This window comes from Acinonyx jubatus, chromosome E3, assembly GCF_027475565.1.
Source record: "Acinonyx jubatus isolate Ajub_Pintada_27869175 chromosome E3, VMU_Ajub_asm_v1.0, whole genome shotgun sequence".
NCBI classification, from domain to species: domain Eukaryota; kingdom Metazoa; phylum Chordata; class Mammalia; order Carnivora; family Felidae; genus Acinonyx; species Acinonyx jubatus.
Genome location: NC_069398.1, coordinates 40494176 through 40520250, shown reverse-complemented (window position 1 = coordinate 40520250; position 26075 = coordinate 40494176). Strand labels below are relative to the sequence as shown.

Below are 26075 nucleotides of genomic sequence, written 5' to 3'. Positions count from 1 at the left end.
ACTGCTTTCCTCACAGTGTCTCCAGGCCCCTCCTCCACAACTTTGTCTGTCTGGGGTACCCCATCACTGGGGACACAGGACAGGTGCCATCATCCACACACAGGTGGCATTAAACTTACACCATCCCCCATCCCCACCCCTCTGCAGTGAGCTCCCTGAGGACAGGAACCTGAATATGTTGTAATTGACCTTGTATCCTGAGTGCTTAAAACAGGCCTTGTCACATAGTAGGTGCTTAATAAATATTTGATGAACGAACGCTTTCTGTTCATCTGAACACCTTTTGTATACCATAGTTCTGACTCAGGACCTACTCACCTTTGGTTGGACCTCCTCTGTGGACCTTCCCTGCGAACACTATCATGCATTGACCCTCTCATTCATTCGTTCATTCAACAATGACATTGGGCACCTACACTGTACCAGGCACCCTGCTGAATGGTGGCAGAGGTGGGGGACAAGGGCCCTGGCTCAGATTGCAGGGTTTATTTTTTTTAATGTTTATTTTATTAAAAAAAATTTTTTTAACCTTTATTTATTATTGAGACACCGAGAGAGACAGAGCATGAGCATGGGAAGGGCAAGGAGAGGGGAGACACAGAATCTGAAGCAGGCTCCAGGCTCTGAGCTGTCAGGACAGAGTCCAACATGGGGCTCGAACTCACAAACCACAAGATCATGACCTGAGCCGGAGTCGGATGCTTAACTGACTGAGCCACCCAGGCTCCCCATTAATGTTTGTTTTTGAGAGAGAGTAAGAGAGAGAGAGAGAGAGAGAGACCAAGTGAGAGTGGTGGAGGGGCAGAGAGAGGAGGAGACTTAGAATCTGAAGCAGGCTCCCAGCTGTCAGGAGACACAGAATCTGAAGCAGGCTCCAGGCTCCAAGCTGTCAGCAGAGTCCGATGTGAGGCTCGAACTCACAAACATCGAGATCACGACCTGAGTGGAAGTCAGACACTTAAACGACTGAGTCATGCATGCGCCCCTCATTTTGCAGGGTTTAAATCCTGAGTTCCTTCCTGACCACCTTGAGTAGGCACTTAACATCTTGGAGCCTTGGTTTCCACATCTGGAAAAATGGGGAGAGGAAGGAGGGCCAGTTCATCATCTTTGTTGTGGCCATAATTTTACCACTGGGTGCTGATGTCAAAATCCACTGGATGGTATACTTTAAATATATACACTTTATTATATGGCTGTCACACGTCAATTAAGCTGGAATACCTAGGCCAACTCCCTAACCCAAGCACTTAGCACAGGGCCTAGCACATAGTGCAGCAAAAGTTGTGATTGTTAATATTACATGTCTTACTTCACTGAAGCTTTTCAAGACCGTATGGAGCAGGTGCCAGAATATTCCCACTTTTCAGGTGGAGAAACTGAGGCTCAGAGAGGTGAAGACATTTCCCCAGGGTCACATACCTGGGTACCTGGCAGAGTCAGGACTCAAACCCAGCTTGGCTTCAAGCTAAAACCTGACTGGATTTTGTGTTCTGCCACTCGTGGCCTAGCTTATCCATCATTCAGGCCCCCAGACTCTGGAGGAAATGGGGTTCTGGCCTTCTGACCTGGCCATTCCCAGGGGCTGTCACACCCTGGACACTGGCCCCAGAAATGCAGCCCTACCGGTCTGGGCAGCATGAGCCCTGGCAGGGCCCCGCAAGGCGGGGTAGAAGGAAGAAAGGCTGGGTGTTTAGGGGAGGATAGCAGTTTTGGGGTAGGGTTGGGCAGCCTGTCCTGTGGGGATCTCAGGCCTGGCAGAGCCTGTCTGGTCCCACCCAGCTCCGCTCTCTCCCTGATGGCGTGACTTCCTCACTGGGAGGCCCTTACAGCCTGGCTGAGAGGCCCAGGGATGGGCTGGAAATGAAGTGTCTGGAGAGAGGGAGCAGGTTGTACTGGAAAGCAATCCAGGGTTCCGTATGAGGCCTGGATCTGCAAGAGGGACTGAGGGGATAGTAATGCTGGGTCAGAGTGGGTCCCAGCCTGTGGGTGGGGCAGGGGCTGAGAGGTCCCCTGCAGAGCCAAGCGTTAACCCCTCAGTGACTGGGTCCTGAGGGGGAAGGGCCAGGGCTGCCAAGGGACACCAGGGCCTCAGAGTGGCCACTACTCAACCACTGTCAGGAGCTGTTTCAATAGTTGGACAATAGACATGGCTGTTATAGGTATACACCTGCATCTAGAGAGGGCTGGCAGGATGGTCCTCTGAGCAATGGCTCTCTGGGAGGGCAGCAGGGTGCGGCTGCCTGGCAGGCAGTGGGGAGGTGGCCAGGATGGGGCAGTCTGCCAGGAGCCCCCAGCGGGTAGGGGCCGGAGGCACATTCTTGGGGGATGACTCAAGGGGCAGGCAGAGTGGGTGACTCACCATGGACCCTCTCCTGCCTCTGCTGCCAGGGTCCAACCTCCCATCTGGCCCCAAGGGCTTTGTGGGGAGCTCACCAGGCCCCCAGCCCAGGACTGAGTGTGAGTCAGCCCATCTGGGCTGGAGAGCCAGCGTGATTTTTCCATCCCTTGCATTGTTCTGCAAGAAAAGTAAATACATGTTACAAAACACAGGGTGAAGCCGGGCCATTCCCCTCTTGTCCCCTTGAAGAGTGGGGAGAAGAGGGGATCCCATGCCAGGTGCTTGGCATGCATCATGGCACCCTGGCTCTTCCCCATTTTACAGATGGGGAAACCAAGATTCCAGAAGGGTAAGCCACCTCTGAAAGGACACACAGGTGGATGTGGCAGAGTCAGGATTCAAACCCAGTTTGGCTTCAAGCTACAGTCTGTGGGCTCTTCCCAGGTGGGTGTAGACCAGGGCCTGAGCATGTACCGCATCTTTCTGTTCACAGCTGTTTCTCAGGGTGGCCCAGAAACCACCTGCTTCAGTAACCTGGGGGAAGTTGTTTGTTAACATGCAGATTCCCAGGGCCCTTCCAGACCCGCCCAACAAGGGGACTCTAGAATCTGCATTTTTAAATGCTCCTCAGGTGGAGGTGAGGTCATACAGTTGGAGACAGGAGATGGCTGTCCACGGGAGGATGGGAGGAGAAGGGGCTGTGGTAAGGAACGGGTTGCTGGGCCATCACACCCCTCTTTCTGGGGCTGGGGGAATGTTGCCCTTCTTGTTTCAGACTGGTTCGCAGGAACACCCCAAACCAGTGAGCGAGTGAGTGAACAACTCTCCAGCTGCTGGGGAAACAATGACCGCAAACAAGGAGGGGGTGGGTGACCCTTCAGAAGGTAGTGGCCTCCGGGGGTCAGCAGCCTAGCCCAGCTGTAGAGAGGGGACAGGCTTCAGGGGCCGAGGGTGGCCTGGTTGCCAGAGAACTGGATGGCCGCGCAGGTGCCCTCTCCGTGGGTTTAACCATCAAGCAAACCCGAGGAAAGCCAACACCCTCCCCCGAGCCCCCACCCCCGGTCGGCAGAGGGATGAGTCACTTGGCATACGAGGGCTCTGCGGAACCAAACAAATCCCATCTGCCCAGAGGAGGATGCACAGGGCCAGAACACAGCTCCCACCCCATCCGGCCTGCCCACAAGCCAGTGTCGTGCACACGTGTGTACGCGTGTGCATGCACACAGAGCTGCACCAGCTTGGAGCCCAGCTTGGAGAGAACGGAGGGGGAGGATGGTGAAGCACAGCCCAAATTCCTCCCTGAATCTGCTAATTCTCCCCGAAGCTCCTGGGCCTGACCCAGCTGAGTCAGCGGGAGGCTGGGAGGGTGGAGGTGGGTGGGGGTCCGAGCTCAGGGCTGGAGCAGGCTCACCCAGGAACCAGCCCCGCTGTGCACTGGGCCTCGCAGGGTTTCGATGCTCTTTCCTGGAACAGGAGATAAGAGAGCTTTGCCCCAGGTGGGGAGGGCTGGTCTCCCCCCCCCACCTGCAGCTTCACCCAGTGGGGGTCCGTGGGGGAGAAGGAATCAGCTGAGGCATTTTGGGCACATGCCATGTTGCCTGGCACAGAGTCCATCCTCAATAAATGAGACACGGCGTTAATATAATCAGTGTCATGACTGTTACTCAGCAGCTGAGCTACAAGCAGGCTAACCGGGAAGCACCCCCCCAGCCCGGTTTCCTCCCCAAAGCCGACCTTCACCTTTCTAAGAAGTATGGGGAAAGGAGATTCAGAAATTGGGAGAAGTCTAGAGTTTTGACACCGCTTGGAGTTCCTGTAACTGCTTGTACCCCTCAGTGCCACAAGCATCCAGCCTCCAGCTATGGATGTAATGTCCTCCCATTTGTTGAGCCATCACTAGAGACAGAGGGTGTGCTAAGTGGGTGACAACCCATGGGGTCTTGCTCTCTGAGGTTGATGCTATCATTGTGTGGCCATTTCACAGATGAGGACAACTGAGGCTGAGAGAGGCAAGATGACTTGCCCACGTCCACACAGCTGACAGAGACCAAGCGAGGACCCCAACCCAGGTCTCCCAGGCTGCTCCTCCCCATCTTTGGAGCTCTGATAAGGCTCTTCTACCTCCCAGACTCATCCAGGTGAACTTGGCAGGTGTATCTTTGTCTCAGCTCTTAGACTATCAGCAACTTGAGGGGAGAGCAGCTTCCTGCTTCAGCACAGGGTCTTTTCCCCCCCAAGTTTCCTATCTTTCATGATCTTTACTCCTCAGTATCTCCTGGTCCAGTAACAAAGTCTGAAAAGGAAAGAGGTTACTTGACTAGAGCGTGGTAGTGGGTGAAGCAGAAGAGGGTCATCAGGGAAGGCTCTGGGAGGAGGGAATGCCAGACTTCAGTCGTTTTTAAACAAGTTTTTAAAAAGTAACTGAAAAGGCAATTCAAACACATATAAAAAAAAAATCAAGAGACATTTAAAAATAAAAATAGATAAAAAATAAAATCCAAATACTGTAAAAGGGTATACAATGAAAATTTAGGTTTCTCTGTCATCCCTCCCTAAGGGGACTCACAGCTTGTGGATCCTTCCAGAAGCTTTCTGTGCATATACATATGTATATTCTCTTCCTCGCACTGTACTTCTGGTGCCTGGCTAAGTGTGTCCACATCAGGCCCTCATTCTTTTCCAGCTGCATAGTTTCGTAGTGTGGATACACCGTGGATTATTTAACCACTTTCTCCCCATGACCATCAGGTTGTCTCCGGAGCTTTCTCCATAGCAACAGTGCTTCCATGAACATCCCTTAAGGGATGCTGAGCTCCCATGTGAGAGCCACCCTGTAGGGATAGGCAAGAGAGAGAAGTAAGGAAAGGGTTTACAGGCAGAGTTGCCACATGGGCAAAAGCAGAGGGATCAACAAGGTTTCCTCTTGAGGCCCCGGCTAAGGCCCACTTGGGCTGTGGCGAAGGGGTTGTGGGCGGGTAAACTCTGCTGAGTTAGTGTTCAGGCCCCAAATCCACCCGCCTCCACCCACACCTGTAATCTGAAACCTTGGCTTCTCCCTGACACCTGTTCCCAATGTTAGCTGGCTGGACCTGAGTCCTTTGGTGCCCTGCAGGCCCCATCCCTTAAGAGAAAGGCCCTTTGCTGTGTTTTGTCTTTTCCCTTTTCTTATCTTGTAGTGGAACCAGGCAGCCGCAGCTGGAAGAGTGTTACTGAGTATCAGCTGGATGAGTGAAGGAAGAAACTCACTGAAAGCAGTAGGCCCTCCCCAAGAAAAATGCACAAATGGGCACATTTTGAAAGAAGCTATAAGGATGCACAGACCCTCTTAAGCTCACCCACAGATGCCTCATTAAGAATAAGGTTTTCCAGGGTGCCTGGTGGCTCAATCAGTTGAGCATCCAACTTTGGCTCAGGTCATGATCTCACGACTAGTGAGTTGGAGCCCCGCGTCAGGCTCTCTGCTGTCAGTGCAGAGCCCGCTTCAGATCCTCTGTCCTCTCTCTCTCTCTCTGCCATTAACATTAACAAACAAAAAAGAGTTAGTTTTTCCTAGCGTCTCTGTAACACTTCAAAACTGAAGTGTTTAAATGGTAGGGACAAGAGATGGCCTAAAGGAACCTGTGTTTCTCAGATGCTCTGAGGTCTGGGGCAGTAAAAGCCCTTGGGGATCAACATCCCCACCAACGTCCTTATTTTATAAAGAAAAACATCTGGGGAAGGGACTAGCCTGAGGACTCTGGATCCCCAGTGGGGGATCCTGCCTCCCTGCCCTGCAGACCTCATTGCTTCTCCTTACCAGCTGGGCTCAGACCCCAGCCCCAGCACCCTCTAAAGTGGCGTGAACCTTCCTTCCCAGCTGTCTGGGCCCCATGTGAGCTCACTCAGACTGTTTACTGCCCAACTGCAGGCTTCTGGAGTAGCACATGCCTAATCTGGGTGCACAGACGCCCACTGTCTAACCCAGGCACACGGTGGCACACAATTTAACCTGGGTACATGCTGGCAGAATTGTGTAACATGGCTATTTTGAACCAGAACCCAGCTGCTTTTATGACCAGCCACGAAGTGGTTCCATCATTCCAGGGCCTGGAGTTATTCAAGTTTCAAAGGATTCGGCTTGATAATGACAGCCACACTTCCTGCACATTTGGGCCAGGCACCGTGTTACGTACTCTGTGAAATCTCAACAGGACTCTCCTACTAACCTTTTTTTGGGCTGGGGGCAGTTGTTATCACTGTTTGGCAAATAAGGAAACTGAGGCTGGGAACGGTCAGCAGCCTTGCCAGGTGTCAGCTGACCGTTTGTGGCGGAAGTCTTGGGGGATTTGATGCGCGACAGGTGCGTGCTTTTCTCAGTCGTCATTGACACTATTACCACCTGAGTGTCATTCACGAGCTATCCAAGGCACAGAGACCCGTCAGGTCTTTGCCACACCTGTCTGGGCGGGGGACACCTGGGTGTGAGCCAAGGAGAGGCGAGCGTTGCGCGCCAGGGGCAGCCGGGAGCCAGGTGAAGGCCCTCAGCCAGGGGGCGCGCCGGGGCCCCCGGGGAGGGGGTGTGAGGGTGGGGCTGGGTGTGCCCGGGAAAGCTGGCGGAGCGCCTCTGCCCACCTGCCAGCCACAAGCGTGCGGGGGCCGGGGTGGGTGGGCGGTGTCCGGATAGGACCGCGTGTCCCACCCCCAGCCCTGGCCTGGCACCCCACTCGCTCGCACCAGGCCTAGGGCGCGCGCCCGAGGGGGCTGGAAGCCCCGCCCGCCCGGTGGCCCCTCCTCCGGGAAGGTAAGCGCCACCTTCTCGGGGAGCGGCCGGGACAGCCGGAGGCCAGCGGGCGCCCCGCCCCCCGTGAGTAGTGACCGGTCGCCCGCGCCGCGCCGCACTAGGGGCTCCCGCGCCGCCGCTCGCTCACCTGTGTCCGCTGCCTGCCCCTCGGTGCGCGCCGGGCCCGCCCGCCGCCCACTGCCAGCCCGGCGCCGCGACCCGCCGCCCCCGCCCGCGCACCCCGAGCGCCACCATGAACTCGCTCTTCAGGAAGAGAAACAAAGGCAAATACAGCCCCACCGTGCAGACCCGGAGGTGAGGAGGCGCCGCATGGCGCTCCCGGGACGCCCTCGGGAAACCCGCGCGCCGTGGGGAGCCCTGGGTGGGGAAGCACTTCTCGGAGCGCGGGGGGGGAACGGCCGGGCCTGGACAGCTGCCGGGGGCCCAGAAAGCACGGCCGAGGGGGCGGGGAGCTGAGCGGGGAGTGCGCGACGTGCGGGAACGCGGCTCCCGAGGGACCCCCCCCCCCCCTTGAGCTGGGAAGCACTGCCAGGGTGGGGATGGCGATGGGTTGGGGGCGACCGAAGAGAGACGCGATACTTGGCCCCGGAGAGTTGCAGGAGCCCCGAGGAGCGCTCAGTTGGGCACCTAGAGGGCGGGGAACTGAGCTGAAGTACAGGGGACCTCCGTGTCCCAGGGTCGCCCTTGCGCTGGGGGTTCTCCTGCGACGGGGAAGCACCGCGGGGGTGGGTAATGGTGTGTCCGAGGACCCTACACCCAAGGTGGGGGTGCCACAGGGACTCAGGAAGCTTCGTCTAGGGGCTCACGGGGGAAGGGAAATTGAGTTGGACGGGGGCTGGCGGGCGTCACTAGCGCTTCTTGGAGAACGGGCAGGTGCTTCTGGCTTGGGGGTGGCGGGACAGTGGGGGGTGGGGTGGTGGTCTGTGTGCTACCTCCCGCAGCAGTTGCCGGTGTCTGCCACCCGGCCCTCCCGAGATTCAGCACGAAAAACCGGTGTGTGTGGGGTCAGTGGATGGGGGGCACTGGCTGAGGCACCCCTTTTTCCTCCCCCCTCTCTGGCAGCCGTGCTGGGGTCTGAGCGGTGGCTGGGCGGCGTCGGGGCCTCCTTCGCGATGCATGACTTGTCAGGGGTGTGCCCCACCCCCACCCCCCCAGCCCAGAAACTGGCGGCGTCTCTGAGCCGCTGGTTCCCAGGGCGGCCTGGGAAGGGAATGACCTGTCTTGATGTGTTTGCGTTGAGCCTGCAGCCCACGTCCGTTTTGATAAGCCTGATGTATTCACTTAATAACCGGTTTAGGGAAGCCTCTTGGAGATGCTGAGATTGAGAGAAGGGGTGGGACTTTGACCCCTGCCTCTTCCCTTCTCTAGCAAATATGAGGTGGGGGCTCCTGGCTAGGAAGGTACACTTCACCAAGCTTCTCCTGACAAAGGGCTTCATTCAGGTGGGAGACTCCAAACTGCACAGCCCCCGTGCCTGGGACTATCCACCCCCAAGGTATCCTCACCCCCTTCCAGGACCAGCTAAAGGTGAGAAGACTCTGGTCAGGGCTGTCACAGTACCCCTGTGGTCCAGCCCAGGCAGACCCTTAAGACAGGTGCAGGCAGGCCTGGGCACTGGCAGGGGAGTGTGGGCAGTCCGTTGTTTTGAGTTCCAGCCTTTTCAGAAACTGCACCGCCCTGTGATCTCAGGGTCCCCATCTCTCCTATGTTCTGCTTCAAGCTCAGAGACATTTATTTTCTCCCCTTCCAAAGTCCCCCACTCCCCAGCCTCCCCAGACTTTCACAACCCCAGAGATTAGGCAGGGCCCTGCATGCTGTTTCTCTGTGTCTAGGTCCAGCTGGCTCTCAAACCTCGCCGGGGTCCCGTCCAGTCCCCGAGCTGTTCTCTGGGGCATTGCACAATCGCATACTCTGTGCCAGCCACGGAAGACTGTTCTGTTCTCCCCCCACCAAGACTTGGGCCCCTCCAATCCTTCACACATGCACACACCCACACACCAGGAGACGGGCCAGGCCTCACCCTGCCCTCTGCCTCTTCCATCTCTCCGGACCCCAATGCTTCCAGCCCTCTGTCTGGTGCCCCTAATAGAAGGTTGGACCTAACAAGGTTAGGATGAATTCATACACACTGGGAAGGGCTTGGCTTTCCCAACAGAGGATAGGAAGGAAGGAATTCCCATCCTTTAGAGCTGCGTGGACTCTGAGGGCCTGGGGTGGCAAGGATTCAGTCCTACCTCTCTATCCCCCACCCTGTCCCCCTCCCCGCATGCTTCTGGCCCAAAGCAGCCACCCTCTGCCCTTGGCTGACAGCCATTGATCCCAGATGTCAGCTTTGAGGTTTCTTTCTCCGGGAAGCCCTCCTGATTCTCTCCCCAGGATGGGATGGAGAGACTCTGCCTTTGGGTTCCATGGCCTGGAAGAGACACAGTCCTGAGTAGGGGCCAGGTGCTTCCGTACATGGTCTCACCAGACCAGTGCATCCCCTCTGCCCCTTCCCATTCATGGGGACAAGTTCATGGACTGAGTTGTGGGCTGGGAGACAGCCTCTTGCCCCGTTGTCTCAGCAAGAATCTTTGAGTGTTACCTGGTGCCTGGCACTCTCCTTGTAGCTCTCAGATGTGGTCTCTGGTCATGGGGCACTGACCCTCAAGTTACTCTTTCACCCCGAGTTTTTTGGGGGCTTCCTTTGAGGGAAGGTGGGGCTGCCAGCAAAATTCAGCATGGAAAAGTGTGTGGCAGCTCTCCCCCTGAGAGCAGAATGCCTCCCTTGTGATCCCAGCTCAGCTACAGCTGCCGTGGCAAATCAGGGAACCTCTCTGAGCCTCAGTTTCCTCATCTGCAAAGCAGAGATGGTGCAACTAAGTGTCTGTTGCATGGGGCCCTAGGGGGAGCAAATGTGACAACAGACAGAATGCCCTTGGCACGTAGGAAGTACCCAGACAGGGGCTCAGCATCACCGCTGCCAGCTGAGGGGACCCAGGACCAAGAAGCCAGGAGTTGTGACCTTCACACCCAGGCAGTCACAGAAGAGCCCTCCTGGAGAAAACCCGCCCCTCCCTGTTTGTCAGCCTTTTAGCGTCTGAAACTGGGGAGGGCCAGGATGGGGGAACCCCGCTGCTCCTGTCACCCTGGTTCCTAATAACAGGTGTGGGGGGTGATGTTCACACCTGAGCTAATGACAGGGTCAGACCTGATGGTGCCGGTCGCTGAGGATGGGTATCCAGCCCAGTAGGGAAGGTGTGAGGGGACCTGTTCCCACTGTCCTGAACCCTGGTTGAGAGTACAGCCCCTACCAGCTGCCCCTTCCTGGTTATGCAATCTGGGGTGAGCTGCTTGGCCTCAGAGTCAGTGTTTGCTCACCTGTCGAATGGGCATAAGCATAGGTCGTGCCTGATGATATCATTAGCATGAAGATTAAGTGAAATGACACAGGGAAAGAGTTGAAAGGTGTAGGAGGCCTCAATGTACCATAGCTGTGGTGATTTTAACTATTGAGCAAGTGCAGATAAGGCACCTACCGTGTGCTTGGGATTGAACCGGATGCTGATGGACAGGCTGTGCACTTCACAGCTCTAGGTCTGCCATTCCTGGCGGGGGTGGGGTGGGGTGGGGCGGGGCGGGGCCGTGGAGGGGATGTTGACATTCTTCCTGTACCTGATGGAGTTAACCTTAATTACAAGTGTGCCTTACCGGACCATGTCTTCGTGGTGGGACAGAAAGCTGGATGTACGAGGTCTGTAGCCTATCGGCTCTGGTGCCCCTGATGGGTCTGAAGTAAGAGCTGTCAGCATTAGGGTGGAGACCTGGGAGATCTGGCAGGACTTCCTGGGGAGGTGTCTGACCTGTCATCGGGAGGAGTGGAATAGTTAAGATTCAGCTCTGGAGTTAAACTGAATTCTGCCTCTGTTTGATTTTGGCAAAGAAATTTACCTTCACTGAGCCTCACCTTCTTCATCTGTAAAATGGGACTAATTTTGCCCCTCCACCCAGACCTGTGTCCCAGTAAGCACCCAGCAGCCTGGACTTGCTTCTCAACCTCACCGGGGCTGCATCTGGTTTTAAAGGGGAGGTCCCTGTGTGGGAGGCAGGGCCCTAGGCTTTAAAGGCTGGTGAAAGGGGTGCATGCCCTCCTAGAAACTGGCTACGGTGCCCTGAGTCTCTTTGTGGTTCAGAGCCCAGAGTCTGTTGTCAGCCAGATGTGACTTCAAACCTTAGTTTTGCCTCTTGTGTCTGTGTGACCTTGGGCAGGTCACTTAACATCTCTCAGTCTTAGTTTCTTCATCTGTGAAATGGGATTGATGATAGCAACCCCCAGCTGGTGAAGTTCCTGGGTGCCCTGCCCCAGACCTGACTCACAGTGAGCACTCAATAATACAATACACACTTTTAAGAGTAAGGACAGTGTTGAGCCCATGCAACTAACTGGTCTCCTCTCCCTGGGTGGGGCAGGCGCTCAGCTGACTGTCATCCAGTCCCCTTAACATTCATGTGGCCCCCACTTCAGACGCCTGGAGACACACATGTACACCTTAATCAGCGACAGCTGGAAAGCCCGGAGCCATTTGGAGAGGGTTCTGTCAGCAAAGCCCACTTCCAACCATATGGGAGACTTGTACTGGAGTGATCTGCCCAGCCATTTCTCAAGCACCTACTGTGTGCCCCGCATGGCCATGGGTATTATAGCCTCTCATTCTGACACCGTGACAGCCAGGCTGGTGTTTGTGGCTCCTTTCACAAAGGATGACACTGAGGCCAAGAGTAAAGGCGCTCATCTTGGGCTCATAGTTCACAGGTGGCTGATGCTGGGGGGCCCAGGAGCCCCTGGGAAGGGAAACTAGGTCTTCCCACCCACACCTGGGTCTGCTGGCAGCTGTCTCCAGGGACTGCCCCAGGCCAGATGGTGGAGTCACTGGCTTTTGTATTCCCTGACTCCGCCCCAGCAACCCTGTCACGCCTCTGCTCTCTCTGGCTTTGCCCTCACTTGCCCAGTCCTTTTTCTTGGCAGAGGGAAGGAGACCTGATAAATTAGATTCAGAACAGAACAGCACTGAACCTTTAGAATGGCTGCTGTGGCCTTTCAAGCATTGTCAGGGGCAACCATCTAGGGACAGGAAGTTTTGGGGGAGAGGCTTAGCTCAATTCATACCATTTAGGCAACACCCTAAGGAGGGGTGAGGGGCACCCAGAAGGCCCCGGGGAGAAGAAGCTGCATTTCAAAGCAAGGACCTGGGATTCCCAGCTCCTTTTACTCCAGGCAAGGCTACCTGCCAGTCTCCCAGCCTGCCTGCCCCAGCCTGTCTCTGGAGGGGGAAGAAGGAAGTGGCCTCTGGTCTTTGTTCTCTCTGCTTTTGGTGGTCCTGCGTTTAGCCTCCTGAGCCTGGGAAGGGAGTCCCCTGGGCCCCAGGCAGGAGGCTGCTGGGCCAGCCCTGCACTTTCATCCGCTTGGCCTGCCAGCGTAGCTGGAATGCCCAGGCCCTCTTGCCTGGCGTACTTGGAGTAGTAGCCTCTTCATAGTTTGTGCTTCCACTCTGACACCTCAGTCCCTTCTCCCCATGGCTGCCAGGGAGCTCTTGGCGAAATGCAAATCTGATCTTGTCCCCTGTAGCTTAACCCTTGCCCCAGGCTTCCCTTTGCTCCCAGGCCCTGGTTGCTGCAGCCCTGCATAGCACAAATGTGTGCCCTTCACCCTGTCCTTTCCACACTGCATCCAGCCACATGGCCTTTGTCCACACTGTTCCTCCTGCCTGGAATGCCCTTCCCACCCCTTTTGGCTCATTTCTCTTCCTCTCTCTTGGCTGGTCTCTGTTCCTTAGGGAAGCCCTCCCTAACTTTTTGTCTTGCCCATCTCCTGGGTCTTAGCTCAGTAGCCATTTGACCCTGCCCCTTTGGGCAGATGGGAATGAAGCTCTGTCTCCTTCCCCTCCTCGTGTCCCCCTCCCCGAGACTGGCTGGTGCAGCACATGTCCTGAATGCATGATTGAGGGTGAGCCATGGGGGACTGCTAAGATTCCCCTCCTTAAACCTGTCACAGAGCACACAGTGGCATGTGCATGCACACACTCACTGACCAAGAAAGTCGGGGGGGGGAACAGAATGAGGGCCTGGATAGAGCACAGCTCTGACTGTGGTCCCTGTCCACACACCTTCTGTGTGCTCCGTAAACAGGCAGCAGCAACAATGCACGGTAGTAAGTGCTAAGATAGTGAAGGCAGAGGGGCCCTGGCCCAGCCAGTGGGTTTCTGGAGGACCCCCCAGGAGGTAGGTGGAACAGGAGAGCACCGGGGAGAGGGGTAGGGATGCGGCAGAGGAGGTATGCATCCACTCCCACTCGCGTAAGCATGAAAAGTCATCAGTGGACAAAGTTAATGAAGGATACAAAGAGTATGTTTGTGTACATTTTAAAAAACATTCATGCAAAGCAATGTAATGTTTCTGGATGCAGACACAGATAGGTACTGAAAGCCTAAAACAGGCTTAGGAGGAAACCAGCAGCTTTAAAATGACCCTACCCCAGAGGAGGGGGCTGAAGGGATAAGAGGTGATCACATCATATTTCTTTGTAAACAAAACCCAGAGCAAATAGGGTAGTGTGAGAACATCAGCTAAGACTTGGTGGTAGGATTCTCTTCTGTACTTCTCTGTGTGTTTGAGCTAGACCATGAGTGTTCAGGTCTTTTATTTATTTATTTATTTATTTATTTATTTATTTATGTTTATTTATTTTTGAGACAGAGAGAGACAGAGCATAAACAGGGGAGGGGCAGAGAGAGAGGGAGACACAGAATCTGAAGCAGGCTCCAGGCTCTGAGCTGTCAGCACAGAGCCCGACGCGGGGCTCGAATTCACGGACCGCGAGATCATGACCTGAGCCGAAGTCAGATGCCTAACCGACTGAGCCACCCAGGCGCCCCAGTTCAGGTATTTTAAAGTGAGGTGTGAGAGCGTCTCAGAGTCCAGTCAATAGTGGGAGAAGGGGTCTCAGGGAAGAGGAGGAGGTACCTCAGGAGGGACAGGTGCTGAGGCCAGAGGAGCGAGAATGGAGAGCAAGCAAGATGGTTCTGGATGGGGAGACACAAATGGAAAGTCTCAGGAAGTGGGGAGGGTACTTTGTTCACTGGTGACCTTTCAGGCTTATGCACGTGATGCCTCACCCTTCCCCCCCCCCCCCCGCACCGTCCCCCACCTTCCCCCCACAGGTGGGAACATACAAGAAGCTCTGGGGTTGAGCTGCTCTAAATTATGATCTCGTTGTGTTTCTGAGGTAATAGTACCCAGATCTCTGTCTTCCAGGTGAGGCTCAGAGTTTCAGTAGCTGTCTGAAGATCTGAGCTGCTCTAACATGGGCATTCTGAGCTGGGAGCAGTGCTGGAGTGTGCCAGCTGGCCGCCTGGCCCACCCTTTGCTGGGCGAGGAGTGTGTCAGGTCTGACTTCGCGCCCGGCTGCTCACTGGCTAGCAGCCCCACCTGCTGTCTGCTGACCCTGAAAAGCTGCGTGGCTGCAGGGAAACAGTCCTGTGCAGAATTCCTTGCTGCCCCAGCAGCCTGGGCTCAGATTTCAGACTCATAACTTTTATGGTTTCCACCCTCCATCCTGGGCACAGGGACATTGTGGTTCCAACTGAAAGTTGAGGAAGCATTCAGAGTTTGTGCCAAGAACTGAGAGGGCTGCCCCAGATAAGCAGCTTGACTCTTCCCAAGTATAAAATGGGCAACCAATGCCCCCTTGTTCCTGAGGGGGAAGCTGAGGCCCATGGGCAGGGACAGAAGGCATGGTGAGTAGAGTTAGAAAGAACCTGAGTTTGGGAGCCGCAGACCTGCCCTTTAGGCCTGGGTGTGCTGCTTGTTAGCTGTGCCGCTGGCCTCATTCCCGCCCCTCTCTGGGCTTGATGAAGGCAGTCACTTCATGCTGTACAGTCACTCCATACCCCCCAAGAACGGTGTCAACCACATAGTAGGTATTCAGTAAACGGTGGTGGAAGGTCTGTTTTGAGTCTGAATTGTAGGAGTGTAAGACTGTGGAGAGGATTGGCATGTAGTCGGTGCTTAATAAATGGAGACTGGCACTCCTTGACCACTGGTCTTGAACCCAGAATGATGTCCTGACACCTGGGTGCACCGAGATTCCCTGGAGCCCTGTTTAAACCTTGTAAAAATCTTCAAGACTTGCCTTGGTATTACCTGCGGCAGCTTGAACTTCTGCACATGTGGGGTTATGAGAGCCTGAAAGCACATGCCTGACATGGGCCTGGAGGTAGGGTGGCCTTCACTGGGTGGAAACAGATTGGGTCACCAAGAAAGGGAACCACAGTTACTATACCAGCAATCTTCTCAGCTTAGGATATACTTCCCCAGGATTAATAGATGGGTGTATAGGATTTTACTGCCTAATTACCATGGCAGTTTCTAGTAAGGAGAGTATCAGTCAATTGACCAATCAATCTGGTATTTACTGGATGTTTCCTGTGTACTGCTTTCTTACAAGACTTCCTTCCTGTAGAGATCTGGGGATTCTTCCTCAATCTGCTCCCCTTAACACTGCGACACAATGCTGTGGTTTGTTTCCTGGTTCCCAGCCCTGGCTGCACATTAGAATCATCGCGGGAGCTTTTAAAAGTGATGTCCAGGCCGTGTCGCAGACTGATGAAGTCAGAATCTCTGGGGTGGAGCTCGCACTTCAGTCTTCTGTTGGGTAGCCAGGGGCACAAACCACACATTTACACTGATTACTTCCACCCCTCTTGTCCTTGAGGTATGCACACCTTGCTTTCCTTTGCCTTTTCAGTAGCAGCTGCCTGGTCTGTTGTGCTGTATTCTTTTACTCTCAAACTTCCTGCATCTTTCCGTTTCAGGTGTGTGTTTTGTAAAATGGCACAGAACTGCTTTTGTTTTGTTTTGTTTTTTGTTGTTGTTTTTTGTATTCTCACCCAAGAGTCTTCTATTTTAATAGGAGAGCTTAACTCATTCATGTTTATTGTAATGACTGATGTGTTTGGACCTATCCCTGCCATGTTAGTTTGTATTTCCTATTTATCATGCTTTCTCTTTGTTTCTTTTTGGCCCTTCTCTGCATTTTATTGGATCAAGCTATATTTTCACAATTAATATAGGATAGAAGACCTGAATGGGACAGAGTGGATGAAAATACCCTGGCACAGGCAATTACGGTCATCAGGGTGTTTTTTCTAATCATGCCTATTAAGTTATAAAACTTTGAGCTTACATATCTTTTTGGGGGTGGGATGGCCTAATTCAAGGCCTTGCATAGGTTTGGGGTTCAATAAATAAGTATTGAATTGAGCAGATGTTTGATAGCATGCTAATAATTCCTGTCTCAGGGGCTGGTAATGGAGAAGGGCCTATTTGGGGGTGGAGAGATAACAAGGAGTTGGGAGGGGGTGGTGAAAGTTTATTCAGCAATGACTGATTCCCTGGAAAACTGACTGGGGTCACGGTAGTCACCAGTCTGGATGCTTACTAGCCCAATGGCCCCAGGCAAGTTGCCCCTCTTCCCTAGGCTCAGTCTATACACTGGGAGCAATTGCACTTAGTACCAATCTTGAGGGGTTGTTAGGAGAATCAGAGTGGAAACGTGTGTCAGGCACTGGGGTAGGGTGTGGCCCAGGGAGGTGTTCCTTCTGCGCCAACTCCTTCCTCCCAAAAGGCCTGCTCAGAGAGACAGACTGGGATCCCCTCATGGTGGCATCTTGGGAGAAGTTCTCAGACTCATTTGCCACCACTATTACTCAACCAGCAGGATTCATTGTATCAAGGAAGACGCCAACGAGATGTAAATCACTAGGCCTTCCCTGTGTGGTGAACACCTTGTTGATTCATCCTAGATCCCCAGTGTCTCCCTGTCATTTTGTGGTTTGGTATTGATGTCCCCCTTGTTCTGAGAAGGTGGCTCTGGAGTCTGTTCAAATCTAGGCACTGCTACTTCCCAGCTGTGTGATGTAGGGTGGGTTTCTCATCCTCTCCAAGCCTCCATCATCTTCATCTGGAAAATGGGGGTGTAGGAATTGCGGCCATGCAATAAAACATCTGCTCAATTCAATACCTATTTATTGAGCCCAAGCCTATGCAAGGCTTGGAATGAAGGGCAACAAAGGGCCCCCCAAAAGGTGACTACATTCTTTCTGTCCAAAAGTTTATAGCTTAATGGGCAGGATTTTTTTTTTTTTTAATGTTTATTTTTGAGAGAGTGCACGCACAGAGGAGGTAGGGGAGGACAGAGGATCTGAAGCGGGCTCAGGGCTGACAGCACAGAACCTGATATGGGGCTCAAACCCACAAACTGACATCATGATCTGAACTGAAGTTGGCGGCTTAACCGACTGAGCCACCCAGGTGCCCCAGTCAGCCAGGCAGTATTTAAAGAAAACGGGAGGGGCGCCTGGGTGGCGCAGTCGGTTAAGCGTCCGACTTCAGCCAGGTCACGATCTCGCGGTCCGTGGGTTCGAGCCCCGTGTCGGGCTCTGGGCTGATGGCTCAGAGCCTGGAGCCTGTTTCCGATTCTGTGTCTCCCTCTCTCTCTGCCCCTCCCCCGTTCATGCTCTGTCTCTCTCTGTCCCAAAAATAAATAAATGTTGAAAAAAAAAATTAAAAAAAATAAATAAAGAAAACGGGAGCTGAAGGACACCCAGCACCAGAAATAAGCCTTCCACCAGGTCTGGATGTTCCTAGGGAGCTGCTTATGCCCTGGCTGGCCCTAGAGGCAGGCAGGACCCAGGCGAGGATGACCCTGGCCAACAGGCAGCCAGGTAATTTCTCTGGGCTCTGGGATGGGTGAGGCTGGTTCTGGGGAGAGGTGTGCACTCCTATGCATTCCAGACATTCCAAAGCTGATGCCTCCTGCCTACCCTTCCCGTACTCCTGTGCACACCCACTGAGACAGAATTAACCCCAAAAGGGAGGGACAGTAGACGTGATCAAGGGGAACATGGGGGGCTGACTTCAGGCTGGAAGACAAGGTGGTCCTGGCCAAGAAAAGGGGGCAGTTCCCGCTAGATGTGACCTGTGCCTACCACACCCCATCTCTACACACAGAAAGAGAAAGTTGGGTTGTGACCAGTGGGGGACAGAGCAGTTATAGGCAGGCAGGGACAGCTGGGGCAGGGGCTTATGGCAGGGCTGTGGCACTTCTTGTCTCTGGGGGTGTGATCTATTCCCAGAGTGGCAGGTCATGAAAGAGGCCAGGACAGGAAAGAGGCCTGCCTGAAGGGAGGGATGGCTAGGAAGCTAGCCAAATGCCCCTGACTCTGACTTGTGGCCTGTGGCCAAGGATGCTGCAGCTCTGGGGGCCTGGAAAGGTCATGGGGCTGTTGGTTATGTGCCCTGGCACTCTACACCTAGGTGCCATGCTCTGCTGGGTACAGCTGGGAGCCCTGGATTGTTTTGAAGTCAGACAGCCAGGAACCTGTAGATAAGGCCTGGCCTTGGGACAGGTGCCTGGGCAGCCTGAGTTGGTCTGGTGGGATAGTGGCAGAGAGCAAAGGGAATGATAATTTACTAAGTGTCCCTAGGTACCAGGCTCTGAGCAGGACCACTAGATGTCCTGAGCTTTATTATGGAAGAACTGACGGGCTTAGAGCCAAGTGGTCCGGAAGGCACAGAATCACCTAAAATTGCACCGTCCTCCTTGGGAACCACTGCCCACATGAAGTGTGCTTAGAACTAGCTCAGATGTGCTGCATGTTAAGACTACATGCTGGGCTTTGGAAGACATGATATGAAAAAGGCTTGTAAAATATCACATTAATAATGTTCTGGGGTGCTTGGGTGGCTCAGTTGGTTAAGCCTCTGACTCTTAATTTCGGCTCAGGTCGTGATCTCACGGTCGTGAGATCAAGTCCCATGTCAGACTCTGTTTGGTGTTCTCTCTCTCTCTCTCTCTCTCTCTCTCTCTCTCTCTCTCCCTCCCTCCCTCCCTCTCCCTGCCTCTACCCTGCTCACACGCTCTTTCTCTCTCTCTCTCAAAGTAAATGAACATTAAAAAAAAATTATGTTCTGTCGACTACCTGTCAAAATAATTTTTTAGATATATTAGGTTAAAGAAAATATTGTGTAAACATTAAGTTCACCTATTTCTTTTGACTTTTTTCATGTGGCTGTGAGAAAAACTTACAAACATGGCTCGCAGCCTGTTTCTGTTACACAGCAGTGCCCTTGAACGCAAAGGGGCATAGTACCAAACCCTCTCTTGGGGGCGTTTCCTACCTATTAAATGTGTCTTTCCGTTTGCCACTCTGCTAGTAGACACCATAACCCTGTTTATGGATGAGGAAATTGAAGTGGGCAGAGGAAATGGCACGTTGAGTTTCGCCAGACGCTGGCACAGCTCATGGACGCGTTGCTGGGACCAGCATTGTGTTGAGACCTGTACACATGGCAATGGACAAAACAGACCGAAGCCCAGAGATTCTGAGCCATTCCCATGGTGCTTTACAGGGATTGTCTCCTTGAAGTGTCTCAGCCCCCTGGGGTGGGACCGAGTCTTAGCTCCATTTCACAGAAAACAGGTACAGGGAGGCTAAGGAGCCCACCCAGGTCAGACCAACACCAGAGTCCACGTTTGTTTTCCTGCATCAAGATGACTCAGTTTTCCTCCCTGCAGGCAGGATAGAGAGGCAAATGGGCCCGCTGGTTCAGCATGACTTGGGCACAGAGGGCTGAAGACGGCAAGGGTAGCTGTCACTGCTAGCTGGAGGGTTGGTCATTCGCAGTGTCCTTGGAGGGCCTGGGTCTCTCGTGGAGGGCGGAGGCTGGGAAGCAGGCTCGGGAAGGAGATAGAGAGGCTGAGCGGTCCAATGGGCCTGTAGCCAGTAAACCAAGTCTTAGCCAGGATGGTCCCGGAGGAGATCTAGGGACAGAGACCCGTAGAAGGCACAGCCGCTGCAAAAGCCCTGAGGAAGAAAAAGCTGGGCACAGGTTGAGGGCTGAGGGTCCTGTAGGAGCATTTGGGTGCCCTGGCAAGTTGGAGGCTGGACGGTGGTGAGATCTGGTTGCATTGTTGAAATGCCCTGACGCTGGCTCGGGAGACGGTTGGGCGTGGACAGTGGTCCAGGTGAGCGACAGCAGCCTTGATCAGGTTGAGACCGTGGAGCACAGGGAGGGTGGAGGCACAGGAGATTGGTTCCCAGGAGGAACCAGGGGAGGGGAAGGCGGGCATCTGGGGTTCTGCTTGAACAACCAGGTAGACAGGCCCATCTTGCCGCTTGTGTGGTTTCCCTCCTGCAGACGGGAAAGTCTTGAGAACAACAGAAGCCCTGTGGTGGAAACACCCACGGCCTTCAAATCCCACATCTGATTCTAAGCCCAATCCCAAGATAGTTCGGCCCCACCAGGCCTGGGACCCACACCCTCCCAGCAGCCTCACTGCCCGTATATGCACACCAGCCTCTCCCTGCATGGACTGGGGGACACATGTCCAAATGTTGAAGTTACCTGAGAAGCTCCCGTGCCTAGGTGAGGCGACATCCTCAAGGAGGAGCCAGAGCATGTCTTGGCTTGTACGAGGATCAGCGTGAATGGCACAGTAGCTTTCTTTAGCTTCCCGGTGCCAGCGGGTTCTGACATTGGGACTGGGCTGCTGGCTTTTATCAGCTCCTTAAAAGGAGCCCAGGTCTCTGGACAGTGACCCCAAGTGGAAGCAGAGAGCCCGGGCTGTCCCATGCAGCAGCATTTTCTCATTTAACCCCTGGCCCAGCTCGGTGGCATGCGTTTTGTGATGACCCCCACTGACAGATGGGGAAACTGAGGTTCAGAGAGGCTGAGTAATTCACAATGTAGTAAGGACTGAGACAGGATTCAAATCCAGGCCAGCTGCCTTCTTTCTGGGTGCTTTAATCACTAGGCCATACTGCCCCTTGAGCTGTGGAAAAGGGTGAGGGACACCTGCACAGAATTAAAGTGGGAAGAGGGGCCTAGCGGTGGGGGGGAGGGTGGGTGGGGGGTGGATGAGTGTCTCCTGAGATGCCTGTGTTCTCTTTTCCTGCCCGTGTACTCCATCTACGGTGTCTAGGTGACCTGGGTGCCACCTCTGTCCCCATTTCTCTGGACAGCACCCCTGCTGGCCAGCTGACCAGCTCCCCACATTGCTGCTGACCTACTGGGCTGTGAGTGGCCACCTGTAAAGCAGGTTGGACTGTGGTTATTGAGTTTCTAACTCCTGGTGAGAGAATGGAGTACCTGATGCCATTTAAGGCTCTCACACTCTCTCCCTGCAGTTTTAATGCTCTGAGTACATCCTGGACACAAAGAGGTACCTGTTCCAGGCTGGCGCCTGCGGCTCAGACCCAAAAAGCCCTTGTTTGTCCCTCAACGTGTCCTCAAACCTGGCCCAGGGCTCTGAGGACATGCCAGGTAGCCTCCTGACCAGCCTGCCCCCCATTTTTCCTTCCTTGTGCCAGGAGTCTCATTCACAGGCGAGGCCATATAAATGGGGCACCTTGGACAGGACCCTCGCCCTCTTGGGCCCTTGCCAGACTCTGGCTTCCTCAGCCCAGGTGAAGAAAATGAGGGCCCATTCTCTGGAGAAATGGGTCCCAATCTGCCAGTGACCCCCACCTGCTTGTGCAGCCCTCACAGCAGCACCTAGGCTGGGCTGAGGGGGCTGTTGTGGAGACAGCTGTATCCTGAGTCCCACCAGCCTTTACCAGGTGGGGTCTTGGGCCACGGCACCCCACCTCCTCTCTGCCTATCCATAGGGGATTGTCCCGGATGCCATTCCCATCACCAAGAAGCATCCGCTCCTGTAGGGGTTTGCCAGAAAACCCAGAAATCTAGAAGGAAACTTTTCTTTAAAAACTAAACTATAGACTAGGGGTGCCTGGGTGGGTCAGTCGGGTCAGGCCCATGGGTTTGGGCCCCATGTCAGGCTCTGTGCTGATGGTGCAGAGCCTGCTTGGGATTCTCTCTCTCCTTCTCTCTCTGCCCCTCCCCTGCTCACACTACACTGTCTCTCTCTCAAAAATGAATAAATAAACTAAAAAAAAAAAAAAGCTAAACTATAGACTCATTTCTGACTCCCCAGTTTTCCCCTAATGTCCTTTTTCTGTTCCAGGACCTCACATTGCATTTAGCAAAATCACATCTCCTTGACTCCTTCGGGCTAACACTTCCTCAGTCTTGTCTTTCGTTACCTTGATGCTTTTGAAGAGGGCTGGTCAGGTGTTTTGTAGACCGTCCCGCAGTCTGGGCTTGTCTGCCGGCTCCTAGCCATGAGGTGGAGGTCATATATTGGAAAGGGTTCCTTGGAAGCAATCTTGTGTCCTCCTTGGTACCCAGTGTCGGGAGTTCTACCCTGTCGACATGGCTTCTGTCCTTGCCACTGTGAACTTACTGATTTTTCAGAAGGAACCTGTTTTACAGAACCAAGTGCCACTGGCAGCAGGAGTCCGTGTGCACAGCTCGGGGAGCAGTGTGAGGGCTCAGGTGCATTGTGAATGGCACCCCCACCGTGGGGAGTACAAGTGCAATGAACACGTGTTGTGTGAATGAATGGTCATCCTCACCATTCGTGAGGACCCTACAATGTGCTGGATAATTTGAGTTCCTTCACTGAACGAGTACTGTTTAAACGTCTCCTAGGCACCACATACTGATTAGGCACTGGTGAAACCAGGGACACCCCACTCGTGCACCTAAATGATCTCTGATCTGCTTTGGGGACTCCAGAGGCTGCCCTGAACCTCCAGCTCGGTCCATGAACCCCACAATGGTCTTTGAAACTCGATTCAGGTGTTTCTAGAAATGTTCCTGACCCTCCCCCACCCACCTCACTCAGCTAGGGAGGATGGACTATTCCCATTTTACAGATGGTGAAACAGAGGTTCGGGAACATCAAGCAGTTTCTCCAAGGTTATACCAGTGGTTGGCACAGTCAGGATTTGAACCCTACCTGGCTCCAGATACTGGCCACCTCCTCTATGAGTTTGGGTAGGGGCCTTTGCTTCCGAGGGCCATGGTTTGCTCATCTGTGTAATGAGCAGGTGAGGCTGGATGGCTTCCCAGACACCTTCTAGTGCCAAAGGCCACTGCCCTGAGAACCTGTGTCCATGTTAAACTTCTGGGTAAGTAGAAGGAGGCTGGGTGTGTCCCTCTCTAAGCCTGTCACTCAGACCTGCCTCCCTTTTCCGGGGTGGGGGCACCTCAGCTTTCCTGGCTCAGCCGGTGATTGTCATCTCTGTGGGTGCAACAGCACTGGACGGGGGTGGTGGGGAAGGGCTGTATCTTGGTCTCCATCAGTCAGGCCGATGCCCCATCTGGCTGCCCCGGTGGGGCTTATTAGTGAGATGAAAAGCTGGACCTGCCAGGCCAGTTCCCAGCCCTTTGGGGATCTGTGCCCCCTCCCTGCAAGTTCCTGACCTGCCCACATTCCTGCACTCCTGGCAGGAGGCTTTGAGCTCTCACAAGAACACTGCCCTGGGCTCTCCTGGCCAAAATGCAGGATCTTATGGGGCTCTCATTCAGGATCCAAACCCACAAGGCAAAAGTGCTAGGACTGTGTTCCAGAGGCCTGGATTAGAACCCCAGCTCTCCTTGTTTTCTGGCAATCAGACTGTGGCCAAGTTATTGAATCACTTTGTGCCTCAGTTTCCCCATCTGTAAAGTTGGAGAACATGGCTACTGCAGGCTCTGGTAGGATTAAAGAAACTAATCTATATGTGACTTGCTTAGCACCGATGGGCAAGTGGTGGACTCTTCGTGTTAACCAGCATCTTCCAGACAGCTGTGCATAGGCTGGGACTGGTCTAGCTTTCATGGAAAACAGGATAAAAGGCAGGAAGGCTCAGAGGTTGGCAGAAGAAGAAACACGTCCCTATCACTTAAAAATGGCACTTGACAATATTTTCGTTTTCAGCTTTATTTATTTATGTATTTACTTATTTATTTTTCAATGTTTATTTTTGAGAGCATGCAAGAGTGGGGGAGGGGCAGAGAGAGAAGAAGGGAGGGACGGAGAGAAAGGGGGACAGAGGATCCAAAGCGGGCTCTGTGCTGACAGCAGAGAGCCCGATGCGGGGCTCAAACTCATGAGCCGTGTGATCATGACCTGAGCCAAAGTTGGACCCTTAACCAGCTAAGCCACCCAGTGCCCTGGTATCAGCTTTATTGAGAGATAACCCACATACTGTACCATTTACTCGTTTAAGGTGTACAATTAAGTGGTTTTTAATTACACAGCTATCACCACAACCAGCTTTAGAATATTTTCATCACCCCAAAAAGATACCCCATAACCCTTCAGAGCTTATTTGACGGCCCTCCTGCCCACCCCCTCGCCCCCACTCAGCCTGGGCAGCCACTAATATGCTTTCTGCTTCTATGGATTGGCCTATTCTAGATACTTCATATAGATGGAGTCATACTGTATGTGACATTTTGTATCTATCTCCTATCAGTGTGATGGTTTTGCAGTTCATCCACGCTCTAGCAGGTGTCAGTTTATGCCTCCTTTTTATGCTGAGTACTATTCCATTGTATGAATCTTCCACATTTTGTGTATCCATTCATCGGTTGATGAACATTTGTGGTGTTTCCATTTGGGGGCTCTTGTAAATAGTGCTATTATGAACATTTGTGTTTGATTCAACTTTTCATGTGGACCTATGTTTCAATTTCTTTTGGGAAGATACTTAGGAATGGAATTGCTGGGTCATGTGGCAACTTTATGTTTAACTTTTGTTTTCATTTTCGTTTTTTAAATTTTTTTAATGATTATTTATTTTTTGAGAGACAGAGCATGAGCGGGGGAGGGGAAGATAAAGAGAGGGAGACAGAGAATCGGAAGTAGGCTCCAGGCTCCAAGCAGTCAGCACAGAGCCTGACACGGGGATCGAACTCACAAACTGTGAGATCATGATCTCATCCAAAGTCGGATGCTCAACTGACTGAGCCACCCAGGCGCCCATAGGTTTAACTTTTTGAGGGAGCAACTTCCAGAATTTCCAAAGCAGCCCCACCATTTTACAGTTCCCACCAGCTGTGAGCAAGCGTTCTGATTTCTGTGTATCCTTGTCACCAAATCATTATGGTCTTTTTGATTATTGCCTTTTTAGTGGGTGAGAAGTGATATCCCATTGTGGCCTAGGGCACTTGGCATTGTAAGTTCATCTGTTACATGCCTAGGATGTGCTGGCAGTCCTGTAGGATTGTCACATGGGGTCATTAAAGGCATCGACTTGGGGGCCTGCCTGGGTTGGAATTCTGGCTCTAACACTTAATTACTGTGTGACTTTAGGAAAGTTACTGAAACTCATTGGTCCTCAGATTCCACATCTGCAAAGTGGGGATAATAAGATGATTACCCACTGGGCCAACACCTACCTCCCAGAGTTGTCATGAAAATTAAGTAAGAAATGAGTGGAGAGCCTGGCGTGTGGAAAGTAAATCTGAGCTCGTAGTATTTTGGGGACAGCAGTTGTTGCTGGAGGTTGGCTTGTGACTTTTTTCCCAGTGCCCCTGTGAGGAACTGTGAGCCCAGTGTTTGACGAAGTGGCCTGTGGAGCAAGACTGCCTGAGAAGAGAGTCCGGGAGCCTCATTTACAAGCTGTGTAACGCTGGGCAAGCACCTTGACATCTCTGAACCTTGGTTTCCTATAACCTATCCATAAAGTGACACACAAACCTTCCCAGGGGCTTGGGGTGAGGGTGTTGTCGAGGCGGTGCCTGTGAACATGCCTGATGTCTGGTGAAGCATGTGCATCATCAAATTACCGTGATGCCTTGGTGGTCATCTCCTGTTAACAGATGGGTAAACTGAGGCACCTCGAGGGAAAGGTGCTTGCCTGAGATGGTCCAAGCAGAAAATGCCCTATCTGGACTTGGAACTCATGCCTGTCTGGCCAGAAGCTCCAACTGAACCCTCCTTTCTTCTCTGCCAGGAACACCAGGTTCCCAGGACTGGCTGTTCGACCCCCTCCTTTGTCCCCTTGTGGTGCTGGCCTTTGGCTG

At 53.4% G+C, this 26075-nt stretch overlaps 1 protein-coding gene and 1 long non-coding RNA gene across 3 annotated transcripts in view; one reads left to right on the top strand and one right to left on the bottom strand.

Annotated features, from left to right (window-relative positions):
- Positions 1-513: 513 nt before the first annotated feature.
- Positions 514-7939, bottom strand: LOC113594879 (uncharacterized). Its single transcript, XR_008294686.1, has 3 exons — positions 4908-7939; positions 2363-4634; positions 514-1069 (listed from the first exon to the last, which is right to left on the bottom strand). It is a non-coding gene; the product is annotated as an uncharacterized LOC113594879 (long non-coding RNA).
- Positions 7193-26075, top strand: part of PPL (periplakin) — a 45404-nt gene continuing 26521 nt past the window's right edge. The window contains exon 1 of one of the 2 annotated variants that reach the window (XM_027043295.2): positions 7193-7415. In XM_027043295.2, coding sequence (XP_026899096.1) covers positions 7354-7415 — 62 coding nt within the window. In that variant the 5' untranslated portion in view covers positions 7193-7353. The remainder of the gene's footprint in view (positions 7416-26075) is intronic. The other variant, XM_027043296.2, reaches the window with a different exon arrangement.